This window comes from Budorcas taxicolor, chromosome 11 (assembly GCF_023091745.1).
Source record: "Budorcas taxicolor isolate Tak-1 chromosome 11, Takin1.1, whole genome shotgun sequence".
In the NCBI taxonomy this organism is placed as follows: Eukaryota; Metazoa; Chordata; class Mammalia; order Artiodactyla; family Bovidae; genus Budorcas; species Budorcas taxicolor.
In genome coordinates this window covers 13,135,451-13,149,204 of record NC_068920.1, presented here as the reverse complement: position 1 = coordinate 13,149,204, position 13,754 = coordinate 13,135,451, and the positions used below count along the sequence as shown (strand labels likewise).

Genomic DNA, 13,754 nt, shown 5'->3' with positions numbered 1-13,754 from the left:
GAGGAGGGGGCAGCATTAGGGACGGCCCCTGGTCCTGGCTGACCCCCCTGCCCCCCCGTGGCGTGGAGCCGGCCAGCACTCACCAGGGTCTGCACGATGGCGTGGTTGGTGGCGTTCATGTGTGCGTTGAGAGGGAACGAACATTCTCCGTCACAGTAGTTGGCAGCATAGCCCTTGGGGGCAATGATCCAGTCCTTAACCAAATGCAAAAGGAAACAAGGGGTCAGCACACGTGCCCCGCAGCCCCTGGGCACTGAGGAACCCCGTGAGAAGGCCTTGCTCATGCGGGGCAGCTAAGGAGACAGGCATGGGGTCAAGGATGCGTGAGGGGCAGAGCAAGGTGCAGACCTGCTCAGTCTGACTCTGGAGCCCTGGCTCCCCCCCGCTGGGCCCACCTGCCCCGGCCTGCCTGGAGGCCCGCAGGCGGTCAGCTCTAGGAACCTGGGCCAGAGGTGCCTCCTGGAGTCCAGGGTTCCCCTGTCCCCATAATGCCGCCTGCACACGGGAACCATCTCCAGTCACATGGCACCTAGCATTTGCCTGAGCGGCGGCTTCAGGAAGGAGGCAGCATACGGGTGCCCTTCCAGCCTGGGTGAGCTGATAACTGTCAGATAGTTTTTCCAGCCCTTTCTTGAAACCCAGCGCACATTGTTGAAATGCCACAGCAATGCAGGCCCTGGGGACCGAGAGAACGAGGGGAGAGCTCTGGGCTGGCTATGGATCTGCAGGGACTTGGAGGCTGTGTACCTGGGGCCCCCTGGAGAGGTGCGAGGGCGGGGGTGCTTCAAGCACAAGTGGGTGGGCTGTCGCCCCTCCCCTCCAAGACCTGGGCATCTGAAAGGCTCCTAAGTACCTTCCCAGGAGGAACCTTCCTGACCCTGAAGTGCAAGGTCTCTGCTGATGACCACCACCGCCTTCAGGACCCGAGGAGACCCCGAGACGGTCGGGAGCACTCACCTGCCACCCCAGGTCCTGGAAGCTCACGTAGAGCTCGTGCTTCCTGCAGGCCGTCTTCAGCTCGCTGCTGTTGTAGTCTGCTGGGGATCAGAAGGCGCGCCCGGTAACCCTCATTCCTTCCTTCACAGCCTCACCCAGGCCCTTGGCCATGGGGGAGCCCCCGCTGGCCGCAGCCTGGGGCACCCGGAGCTCCGCAGGCTGCCAGCTGCTTGGGCGTCTGACACACTGTCTCCCCTCTACCCCGGGGTCAGGCACACCGGCTCCCGTCTTGACACGCCTGTGCTGACGCGAGGGACCCCTTTTAGCAACAGGGGCGTGTCGTGATCCCCTATTGGACCAAGAGTCCCCAGAGCCCTAACTCAGGACATGATTCACGTTCAAGACAAACACACCGGCAGGTTCCGATTCTAACAGGGACCGTCCTGAAGCTGCCTAGAGCCTGTGAGGATGGCTTGGGGGTCAGGAAGGGCCTCCTGAAGGGGGCACCCCGGAGCCAGGCCTGGCCAGGAGGCCAGGGGGATGGGGGGGTGGACCCTGCTGTCCAGTCCTGTGACTGGGTCAGTGTCCCCCAGCCCGCACTAAGCCGCCCTAGGAGAGCAGCGCCTGGCACGTCAGCAGAAGCGTGCACACCTCTCTGGAATCAGGCCCTGCTAGTCTGGTTTCTCACCCGACCCCAGCTCATCGAGGGCTGATGGAGCCGCTTCTGTGTGACATGCCCTCCCCAAGAAACAAGGGGCCCCGTCAGACGAGGCTTCTGCCCTCCAGCAACTCGGGGAGTGGCAGGGGTGATGCATGACGTGCCCAGCTCACTCCAGCAAAAAACAGAATCTGGACGCCGTGCACAGGGGGTGCTAGAGAGAAACCCCCCTGGGAGGTCAGAGAAGGGACAGTTACGAGGCGGAAGGGGAGAAAGCAGTCGTGGAATGAGCGTGAGGACGCGTGAAGAGTGACCCAAACTGTGGAACCTCCTGTGTGATCACTCCAGCTCCTCGTGGGTCCCCAGAGAGCCCAGGATGGGGTCTGCTCCCCAGAAAGAGCTCAGGCCAGCCTGACCTCCGGGGAAGGGGGGTTGGAGATGGAGGTCAAGTCCTGAGCCCCATGTGATGGCTCTGGACATGGGGCTCAGGGGAGCCTGAAGGTGGGCAGGCACGTCCGCGTGTGGAGCACGACCTGCCGGACCCCTGCGGGGGGGTTGGGGTGGGGGAGCCCCGTGCCCCAAGCCGCTCTTCTCAGAGGGGGAGCGAGGGGCTGTTTCTCCCCTGCATCCCTTATAATCCAACTGGAATCCTGAGTTCAGCGCTCCCCCAAGGCCCAGGAGTTGCTCCAGAGTATCATCAGACTGGGGAGGGGCCGCTGCTGGAAGCCCTGAATCCCCCCAGTAGACAGACCAGCAGGGGGCATCAGAAGGAGGCAGAGCCCCTGACCTCATGGCACCTGTGCCCACCCCAGGCAGGGAGGTCAGGATGGAACCGGACCGGAGGACCCCTGGCTGGTGTCAGGATGCAAGCGGCGAAGTTTCTCGTCCTGCCGACTGGAACCGAGATGACGTGGGCGAGGGCTCCTGGCCGACACTCCGCTCTGGCTGACCCACGATCCCACCCCCCCCACCCCCCTGCCATTCTGGCTCTTTCTTTCCTGGGACCAAAGGCTGGCAGATGCTCAGGGGAGTGGGGTGGGGGTGGGGGGCCTGGATGAGAAGGGCAGGGCCCTCCTCACACCCCAGCCCAAGCCCTGGGGTCCAGCAGCAGGCCTGCTGCCTTTCCAGCCCCAAGAGGAAGAAAGAGAAGAAACACGGGAGGGAAGAGACAGAGGCAGGGCGGCCCACGAAACTAGGGCCCGGGGGAGGGGCCAGGGCTTCTGCCGCCCCCCGCCCCGGGCTGTGGGGGCTGGCCCTGCCCCTCCCCCACCCAGGCCCGCCAGCTGCAGGCCCCACACTCTGCCAGGAAAACACTAGAACAGCAGGCGCACAGAGCATGCTGTCCACACAGCCCAGTTTCTCTTAGCTCAGGCTAGTCCTCCCAGAGGAAACTTGTTTTTTAGAGGCAGCAATTCCCTGCTCTCATCTCCCTTCCAGCCTAGAATGACAAGGTCAGGGACAAAGAGCAGCTGTTCCCCCGGCACCTCCATCTGCACCAGTCTGACCGCTTCTGTCCCACCTCCGCTGGATCTGCTAGCTTCTCCCAGAGGCCGCTCTGGCTCCCATGTACCCCATGATCCACACGGCTTCCAAGGCCTGCCAGGGAAAGCCCAGCTCCTGTGCCGTGACGCTGCAGGATTTCTGCTGTCGATAATCTCATAAAGTGTTTGGGGGGGTGGGGGGCGGGCAGGGAGAGGGCAGCTTGATTTTCAGCGTCTCGATTTTCTTTACAGCGGGATGGTTAGCACGAGAGGCAACGGTGAAGGCCCATCCCACTCGTTTGTGGCTGCAGGATTTCAAGGTCTCACACGGCTCCATTTAATCGGGGCTCTGATCTCTTCTCAGCCTTTGTCTTGATGAATAAGAGAATAGGGAGGAAGGATCTTGAGGACAGAGACATCCCTTAAAGGCTGAGCCCTGAGACTCCCTGCTCCACATCCCTCTGTCCCCAGTCCCTAGCTAGAAGGACCTGGATCCCAGTGCTCTCCTGGGAGATGGCAGTACTTGATGGATTATTTGAGTGTCTGGCAGCAGCTGTTTATGCCTCTTATTATTCAGCCTACTGGCCAATAGCACATTCATAAGGGGTGAACCCTAGGGATGGAGGAGAAGGTCAAGTTCTAGTCAGCTTCACTCCTTGGCAACTCTTACTCTAAAGGGGCTTAATGGCAAAAGAGAGTCAAGTATTATGAATATGGAGTTTGGAACAATTCAACTTTCCAATCACTCATGCCACACTTGTCCTCCACAGCTGTGGAGAATTAAGTTCTGATTTCATTTAAAAAACTCTGGACAAGCCTCTACCTCTTGACCGAGACATCTGGGAGCCAAGCTACTGGCCCTAAAATTTGAATTTAAGGTCAAAATGGCAAAATCCCCAATGCCTTTTAAAAGGTTAGTTGCTTAGCTGTGTCCATCTCTTTGTACCCTCCGTGGACTGTAGCCCGCCAGGCTCCTCTGGCCATGGAATTTTCCAGGCAAGAATGCTGGAGTGGGTTGCCATGCCCTACTCCAGGGGAATCTTCCCAACCCAGAGATCGAACCCATGTCTCCCACATTGGCAGGCAGGTTCTTTACTGTCTGAGCCACCAGGGTAGCTCAATGCCTTTGAAGAACTATAAACAGCTACATCACAGCCCTGACCCACGTCCATTCTGCCCAAGCGTCGCGTGTCCCTGGTGGGTGAGCCCACGCATCTCTGGCACGTCCATCCATGGACGCAAACGAGGAACCAGAGGGGACAACCTGCCAAGAACTGAAAGGCCGAGCAAACACTGATCTGTGAGGAGGAGAGCCCCTAGTCTGCAGGCTGAAATTCCATGAAATCTACAGCAAAAGATGTGATAGTTATAATAAAGTACCCGCATCACTGCTTTGCAAGTGATGAGTTCTACGTACTTTTCTTAAGCTGGAAGCATACTGAATGGTCCCAATTGGGAAGTTCAAGAGTGACAAGGTATGAACTAGCAACCAGAAGGTCAGCAGATTATTTACAGAGCCACCTTTTCCCCCAGGATCCCTAAAGATACATGTTTGGGTGGGCTGGAAAAAGATAGAAGGAGAATTTAAGAGATGCCCACAGGTAGCATCTGAATCAATGAAGAGCTCATTTTGAAGAGAGAGAGGGTCTTGGGAAGTTACTGGTTCATGACAGTCAGCAGGGCTGAGTGATGGCACCATGAACATGAAGGATGAAGGGGACCCAAAGTTAGCTAATCCAATTTGACATAATTGTTCCAAGTGGCAGAAAATGTTTTAAAACCATCTGCCAAAACACAGAGCAAGTCTCACTCGTGGCGTTGGCAGCCAGCTGGTAGACATGCAGAAAACCTCAGACTCACCAGCTGAACTGAAATTGCATTAACTACTCCTGCCCCAAAAATGTGTAGGAAAGATCTTGAAAAATGAGCTAGAACAGAATCTAGAATCGCCACACAGAACCATCCCTTAAAGCTGTTTGTTCACAACTCTTGTAATGGGTCGGTCAGGTGTCAGTCCCCCTGGAGATAAAATCATGGAACCGGAGAGAAAGATACTGTGAAAGAAGGTGGGCAGCAGCAAGACCATCTAATGAGAGCTCTGGGAACCGTGGACAGGGTGGGCACCACAGGATCAGTGGCTGAGTCACTAGGATCCCCAGCGGGCTTGCACCAGGACTGGTAAAATGTGTCAGAATGATGAATGATACGGTCCAGACGATACGCACGCCCACTGGAGAAGTGCAAACAGAGGGTAAGTGAAACCCATCCAGGGAGACGTGGGTCCAAACCCACTGTTTTGGTGCATGTGTTTGGAAAGTCCACTAGAAGGCCAAGGAGAGATGTGAAAGCAGATGTGGGGGAGGACGGGGAGGGGCAGACGGGCGCTCGGCCCTTCCCTCGTTGAGGACTGGTCCTGCCGTCTCCAGCACTGGCAGCTCAGTTTCAAACACAGACTCATATTTCCCTGCCACGTTTCAGCTGGAGGACTGATGCTCACGCCTCTGCCCAGTGGCAGGACGGTGTCTGGTGGGCTACTGCTGCTGGTCGTTTGAGCAGAGAAATGTTAATTCCCTAGGAGCACACCGTGGAAGACAGGGGCAGCAGGGGCCAACACTCTCTTCCTTCAACCTCCGGAAAGACTCACAAGGAGAAGTCCTGCCTGGACTCACACAGTCACACATGACCACAGCTGCCGGTCTCAGCAGCATCTACAAAGTGCGTGAAGACCCAGAAGCGTCTGGCCCCACAACAGCCCAGAAAGAAAATGAACCAGCTGGTCTGTGCCCCTGGGCAGCAGATCGTTGTCTTTCTGGAAATCCTTCCTCCAAGAGCTGGTGCCTCTGCACATCTGTCCCCACTGACGGCAAGAATAAGTCAGGAGGGAAGAACCAGAGAGCGTGAGCAGGGGACGTCCTTGACGGCCCAGCGGCTAAGAACCATCTTTGCAACGTTGGGGACGCAGGTTTGATCCCTGGATGAACAACTAAGCCTGTGAACCACAACCAAGATCCTGCATACTGCAACTTAAGACCTGACTCAGCCAAAAAATAAAGAAATACATGTTTTGTTTTTTTTTTTAAAGTAAAGCAATACTTCAGTGGGTCTAACCCGGATCATTAATTGGACCATCTTGAGAGGGTCTTTGAAGATAGTGTGGGCGGGGGAGGACCCTCCAGAGGAAGGGGTTTAAACCCCCTTTTGTGAAGACAGAGGCATTTGTTAGGAACCCTGCCTTCTTACCCCTGAAAAGAACAAAGTCCATTCCAGAGTACAGGGTTGGGAGGTGGTGGGTGGGAAGACCCAGAAAAAGCAGATATACTTGCCTCTTCTTACAAATCAGTCCACCTTTAATACTCATATTTAATTTAAACTCATCAAACTGGAAACAAAATGCTGAAAGGGACTTGGAAGAGAATAATTCAGTGATGCCACGGAAACCCAAATCAGAGATGACATGTTTTCTCAATTAGAAATTTTATGTGTGTACTGGCGGGGGAGGGGAGGTGGAATAAATCAAGTGAAATTTTCATTAAAAAAAAAAGCAATCAGCATCCCAAGAGCTGCCTTCACGTCTGAGGTCCCAGCACCAAACTGACCGCAGCTCATTAATGAATGGCTGCCACTGGTGGGCTGCATCGCCATGCCCCGAGGAGAAGCCCGGGATGATTGCTGTTCAGAAGGCTTCCTCCAAAGCGCGTACAGGCAAGTCATCACTTCTTTTTCTTTAAACCCTAGCCCTGACTGTTTCTAGTGGTAAACACAGGAACACCCATGCTGGGCGACGCTTCCAAGAAACACCAGAGGACAAGCGGCAAAATGTCACGTCACGCTGGGTGGTGCACCTTCTGGTTCCACATCCAAGTTACTGGTAACAGAAACGGCTGAGTCAGAACCCAGAGTGAAGACACTGCTTCCCACAGGAAAACTGGGTACTTTGGAAAGTTCCACGAACTCTTTCCAGCCGCAGAAGATGACATTGTTTTAAAGTCACCTGGAAGAGTTAATGCATCTTCCTGACGTATTTTACATCCCTTCCAAGGAGTCTGACATACCTGCTAAGAACTTCCTATGGCTGGAGGCACCTCATCTTTGAGCCAGAGCAATGCTTCTCATTCAGTCCCAGCAAAGCCACTGAGAATCAACCATGCCCACTTAACCGCTGGGTAAACCAAAGCCGAACTGGATTAGGTTCGTCCTGAGTCACAAAGTAGGGCTTCCCAGGTGGTGTCAATGTTAAAGAACCCGCCTGCCAATGCAGGAAACAAGAGAGATGCAGGTTCAGTCCCTGGGTCAGGAAGATTCCCCTGGAGTGAGGCACGGCAATGCACTCCAGTATTCTTGCCTGGAGAATCCCATGGACAGAAGAGCCTGGCGGGCTACAGTCCATAGGGTTGAAGAGAGTCGGACATGACTTAGCACAAGCACACACACAAAGTTACAGAGCACTTGTTAGGAAAGCAAGATCTCTGACTACGAATCCCAAAGTGAACCCTCAACTTCGTGCCTGATTTCTGGGCTAAAGGGAAAGGAAGCCTAGAACCTGCAAGCACCCACTTTAGAGCAAGATGCACCTTGCTTTGAATTCAACACTGACCAGCTCTGTGCTGCATATCAGCACCTGCACGCCCTGCCTCCTGTTCTGAAGACTGGACTTCTGCGTCTCCTGCTGTGGCTCTGCATGGGAGGGAGCCTGTCTGCAGAGAGGGCTGTTTCCTCTCCCTTGCCCTTTGAACCTGCCCGTTCAGGGCAGGCGGGGAGGGTGTGGGGGGGTGGGGGCCGCACCCCACCCCCTAGCTCCAGGGCTGAGCACCGACCCCAGACCAGCTGTTTGCTGAAGCTACTGCAGAAGAGGCGCTCTTGTCCTGAAGCTGAGGTTGCCTTCCTCAGCACCACATGTCAAGCCAGGCTTCTGAGAATGCCACCAACAAAGGGACACAGGAAAAGGCATTCCTACTATCCGCTGAGCCCATGGGTCTCACCACATCTCAAGGCAGAACCCCAAACTTCCCAGTTGAATGAAAACCAATGAAACTCATCAGAGAGGGGTGCCGGAACTGACTTGCTATCACTCCCAGCCACGAGCACTGACCAACACGAGCCCACCCTCTACAAATGCATGAAGTCTGTTCGTCACCACTTCCCGGGCATAATGCAATTTGGAGAAAATGCAGTCATTCCCTGGATCTTTATGGGAATGAAGAAGAGCTGGGAGAAATCTGATCAGACAGAAGGACGCTTTTCTGGAACAACAGACACTGAGGCTGTCTCAACCTGCAGACGATCTTGGGGTCACAAGGGCTCCCCTCTGACAGCCTAGGCGCCGTCCAGATAATCCAGGGCACCTACAGCTGCATGTGGGCCTGCAGAAGCTGCGCAGCGTCTGCAAGCCTCGGCAGGTCCTGTGTCCTCACGGACGCCCCGGGGCCCACAGGGAAGACGGCGTCCCCAACCCACCTGAGGCGCTGGAGGCCCGCGACACGTCCTGGGCCGGGGTGGAGCGGTTCCGGGCCTGCTGCCGGCGCCGCCCGGGGGCCGACCGGGCACTGCGCACATGGACCTCACTGGCCTTGAAGAAGGCCACCATGAAGGGCTGCTTGTCGTAGGGGCCGTCCCTGCCCACCAGGCCTGCCGCCCCGGGGCTGATGCTGAGCCCTGCAAGGCAAATACCAAAGCACACCTCTGGGATGTGGTACCGAAGCCTGGCGTCCACCTGCAGCCAGACACCCGAGCCTCCCAGGTACCCTCAGACAAGAGGAGCCCGCGTGCGGGGAGACACGGGGCACCCTGAGCCTTCCCCCCTCTTCCTGCCAAGGTCCCGGGAGGCAGGGCAAGGGGTGGCAGGACCCCCAGTTCCCCTGCTTCTGCTGCTATCTTCTGTTCACGCCCACCTTCCCGATCTTATGTCTCCCACCCAGGAAGGTGACTTCACGGGCTGACTGTGTCCAGCCCGAGGGGACTGGGACCTGCCAAGCTCTGATACTGCAGGAAGAGATGCTGGAAGGGCCTCCACAAACCTACTCAACGTCAGCACCTAGACCTTGCCCCGGCCTTCCTCTTTAACTCAGCACCCCGCTCCTACCCCTCTCTGAGGCTCCCAAACCATCTTAACTGTCCCTGAGTCCTTACCAAGAGGCCCTGGGGCAGGTCTCTGCTTGTCCACTGGGGCTCAGGGAGGTTGGGAAACGGGGGGCCAACTGGGGACCACGGCTGCCCACACCTGCCACCAAGGAGGTGAAGGCTCGAGTCCCTGAACTCACCGTCGCGCGTAACCACGCTCAGCTGCAGCCCCATGTTGTGCTGCGGGGTCAGGACCCACAGGTTGCTGGTGGCCGTGATGTCGAACTCTAGCCAGCCCGCCTCCGAGGCCCACACAGCACGCGTGCCCAGCAGAAACAGGTCTGAGTCTCTGGAAAAGAGAGGAGACAGCAGGTGAGGGCACAGGGCCCCAGCTCAGCCCGCAGTCCCGCCCAGCGTCAGAATGCAGGCAGGACAGCTGCCCGCGCCCACCCATCACACAGGACACGCACCCGGCGCCATCCAGGCGAGTACGCAGGCACTGGGGTGTGGCACAGACACGTCCGCGGGATCCTCACAACTGCTTGTGCCAGAGGCGTTTAGATTTAAGAAAAAATAAGTAAACGGGCCTGTGATTGTTCACTTTATGACTAATGAACTCTAAAAAGAAAATGGAGGGGGGGTGGCATGAAGAAAAGGATGAAAAAAATACTAAAATCAGGATTAGCAAAGATGAGCATTTACTAAGTTTTTTTTTTTTTTTTAAATGAGGGCCCGACAATCCTCACATGTTTTTACTTTCTGTGGAAGGGGAAACCAGGATTCATATGCTATTTCTGAGCATCAATACTTTGTTTTTAATCAACACCTTTGCACACGGCCTGCATTAACAGCCGAGTCCTTGCTTGTGTGGACCGCAGACTGGAGTCGGTGTCGGCCCCGCTGTGAGCCGCCTGGGCTCCTGTGAGGCAAACTCACCAAGCCCATTCCTTCCACTGGACTCCACAGGGCTGCTCTTATATTTACATACACAGGTGGTTTTTTTTTTTTTTTTTTACAGTTTCCAGCTAACATAACCCAAGGGATCATGGACAGACAGGGTGAGGGACCCATATGTTGTGACAAGGCGGCGTGAGGGACAGTCACCTCGGGGTGAGTTGACGCCCCGGGGTCAGGGGCAGAGAGTGGCCTGGAATCTCTGTGACAGAGAGGGGAAGGTTTCTGCCCTCCCTGGAAAGACGCAGACCCCCTGGTGCTGGAAACGTTCTGCGTGGAGAGCTTACAGGACAGAAACATGACTAAATTCAGTACTTAACTTAAAATGAGCATCATAATACGAGCAGCATACATTTAAACCCGTTACAAAGTGCCTGCGTCTGCTTGGCTTGGGCCATCCTGCAGAGTAGGCAGAATATCATTACCCCATTTTACAGCTGAGGAAACTGAGACTCAGACATGCGTGCACAGACACATCACGGTCAAAACAGAAGCTAGTGGACCCCAAGTTTTCCACAAGGGCCTTCCCGCCATTTGAGATCATGATGAAAGACAGCCCGCAACAAAGGAATAAAATGTATCTCTAGTCCATCCAATGGTCTGGAGGCCAGCGAAACATCTGAGTGAAAAGTCTTAGACTTCTCAGAGGGGAAACAGTTTTTCCTGTTTACACGGCTCAGAGCTGGAAGGCAACACGATTGTCATCTTTTCCAAGCTCGGAGCAGTAGGTGTGGCTACGCAGCGTTTACTCAGCTGCTGGACAGGGTCTGTGGGGGGCACGCCTGGCCTGCCATCTATAAAGCCCCCCCCTCAATGTGTGTGTCACAGCCCCTGCTGACAAATGACCCCCAACCCCGTCACTAAGGTGACTGTGGGCAGACAGATGAGGGGGTGTTCGTGGAAAACAGCAAGAGGGGATGCAAGTCCAAAGCTTTGAAGTGAAGATGTGAAGACATCAGTTCTGTTCTGGAAGGTAGGAAAAGACTCTCATCCAGAAATAATACAGAACCAGGAACAGCGATGTGGGGACAGTCTGGCCCTGAAGGAAGCACCAGACATGTTCTTATCAGAGGAGCAGCTTCTAGAGTGAGGATGTGGTGGGGATGTCAGCGTGAGGACTGCCCCCGAGGGCCAACAGGGCCCATGGGGCACTATGGCTGAGGGGAACTGGTAGCTGGGCGTCAACAGGGGCAACTGGCAACACGTTCTTAGGACTTGTAACAAGGATGCAAAGAAATACAGCCCAAGATATGAATGCGACATGGCTGACAGAGCTCAGTTCAGTTCAGTCGCTCAGTTGTGTCCGACTCTTTATGACCCCATGGACTGCAGCACACCAGGCCTCCCTGTCCATCACCAACTCCCAGAGCTTACTCAAACTCATGTCCATTGGGTCAGTGATGCCATCCATCCATTGCACCCTCTGTCGTCCCCTTCTCCTCCTGCCTTCAATCCTTCCCAGTATCAGGGTCTTTTCAAATGAGTCAGTTCTTTGCATCAGGTGGCCAAAGAATTAGAGTTTCAGCTTCAGTCCTTCCAATGAACACCCAGGACCGATTTCCTTCAGAATGGACTGGTTGGATCTCCTTGCAGTCCAAGGGACTCTCAAGAGTCTTCTCCAACACCACAGTTCAAAAGCATCAATTCTTTGGTGCTCAGCTTTCTTTATGGTCCAACTCTCACATCCATACATGACTACTGGGAAAACCATGGCTCTGACTAGATGGACCTTTGTTGGGGAAGTAATGTCCCTGCTTTTTAATAAGCTATCTAGGTTGAGCTAGAATGAGATTTATATTTCCAAAGTAGGGCTCATGATGAATGGGGGAGTCTGTCAGCTGAGAAAGTGGGAGATGGGACAGAAGGCCATCATCCAAAAATGGGGCAGAGACAGCAGAGGACAGGAAACAGAGGGGAAGGGTGTGGTTTAAGGAGGACAGAGGAGGCAGACGAAACCATGATGGGGAAGAAATGGAGTCCGCAGGGTGGGTGGGCCTGGTGGACACGGGAGCCTGCACTGCAACCTGACGCTGCTCCAGGTCACCCAAGGGCCCCCACGCCGCCCCCCCAGGACATGGCAGTGCTTCAGGGCCACGCCTCGGTGACTGTACAGGGAGGACAAGGCTGGTCCTCACCAATGAGGAGACCAGGGGGTCCACACATGGGGGCTGCAGCTGAGCTCCGGGGCTCAGGGCACTGAGGCCAAATCAAAGACAGCCACGCAAACAAGGGTGCTCAGGCCCCTGAGAGCAGGGGTGATGGAGCACGGGGACTTAAAGTAACCAGGCTCGGGGCCTCCCCAGCGGTCCGGGGGTTAAGACTTCAGCTTCCAGCGCAGGGAGTGTGGGTTCAAACCGTGGTCAGGGAGCTGGGATCCCACAGGCCTCGTGGCCAAAAAACCAAAACATAAAACCGAAACAAATTCAATAAAGACTTTAAAAACTGGTCTACATAAAAATTAATAATAATAATTACTGGGCTATCAGGCTGGCAGAGCAGCAAATACCTCCCAGGCTTCCAGCGCTCAGGTGCCGGCCGAGCGCTCCTGCTGGCCCACAGAGGACGGGGAGGCCGGTCCCGTCACGGCTCCCTTCCGGAGCTGGCAGCGCGCAGCCTGCAGAGGTGGGGTGTGTGACAGCCACACAGGGTTCAGGGGGGTGACCAGAGCTTGAAGCTGGAGCCCCGGCTCTCAGCCACCACGCATACAAAAAGTGGAGTCAAGAAAAGCACAGGACAGATGCCATGTGATGTTGCTTATCTGTGGAATCTTAAAAAGATGATACAAATGAACTTAATTACAAAACTAGAAACAGACTCACAGAGAATGGTCTTATGGTTACTGCGGGGTAGAGCAGGGGAGGGGTACATTGGGAATTGGGGATTAACAGATAACACGCGACTGTGCATAAAATAAACAAGGACCTGCTGTATAGCACAGGGAACTATTTTCACCTATCATGTAATAACCTATCGTGGAAAAGGATCTGAAAATATATATATATATGAATCACTTTGCCATACACCTGAAGCTAATACAATATTATAAATCAACTCTACTTTAATAAAGAAATTTTTGTAATGTATAGGGCAGAGGGCTTGGAACACCCAGCAAGGGCTTGGAATAAAGTCAGCGACCCAAACTCACTGCCCATCAGTGCCAGTGGAGGCTGGATACAGAAGTCAGGTTTCAGATGCTCAAGGCTGGCAAAGGAGAGCAGTCAGGGGTGACTCAGCATGTCAGGGCAGCAGGAAGAAGGTCGAGATGCCTCACACCCATGGCTGGCATGCCAGCAGCCTCCCTGGCTTCTCCCTCTTCCCCTCCGAGCACAACGCCCTCCATCTAGATACAGCCATCACTGACACACATCCAGGGAGGGAGAGGGTTTTTCACAAGAATGATCCTCTGAGGGGGAACCCCGCTGGGTCAATGCTGCTCGTGACTCAGGTGGGTAAGAGACACTATTTATGGCAAGTCACCAAAATGGGCCTGGTCTGTCCACAGCTGTTTACCTTTCTTCAATGATACATGACCTTCTCAGTCTACGGACTCTGTCAAAGGGTCACCTCTAATAAGACACACCCGGTTTTGTGACATGAACAGCAGAGGTTCCCTTGTAAACCACTCCAGGAGCATTAAGGTCTTCTTTATGCAAGAAGGCGAGTGCAAT

The 13,754-nt window shown here is 54.8% G+C and overlaps 1 protein-coding gene across 1 annotated transcript in view; it reads right to left on the bottom strand.

Annotated features, from left to right (window-relative positions):
• The window catches only part of BMP6 (bone morphogenetic protein 6), a 144,784-nt gene that overhangs the window by 1,284 nt on the left and 129,746 nt on the right, over positions 1–13,754 (bottom strand). Inside the window, exons 3-6 of the mRNA XM_052648567.1 lie at positions 9,333–9,481; positions 8,530–8,727; positions 958–1,037; positions 84–194 (exon numbers count right to left, since the gene is read on the bottom strand). Coding sequence (XP_052504527.1) covers positions 84–194; positions 958–1,037; positions 8,530–8,727; positions 9,333–9,481 — 538 coding nt within the window. The remainder of the gene's footprint in view (positions 1–83; positions 195–957; positions 1,038–8,529; positions 8,728–9,332; positions 9,482–13,754) is intronic.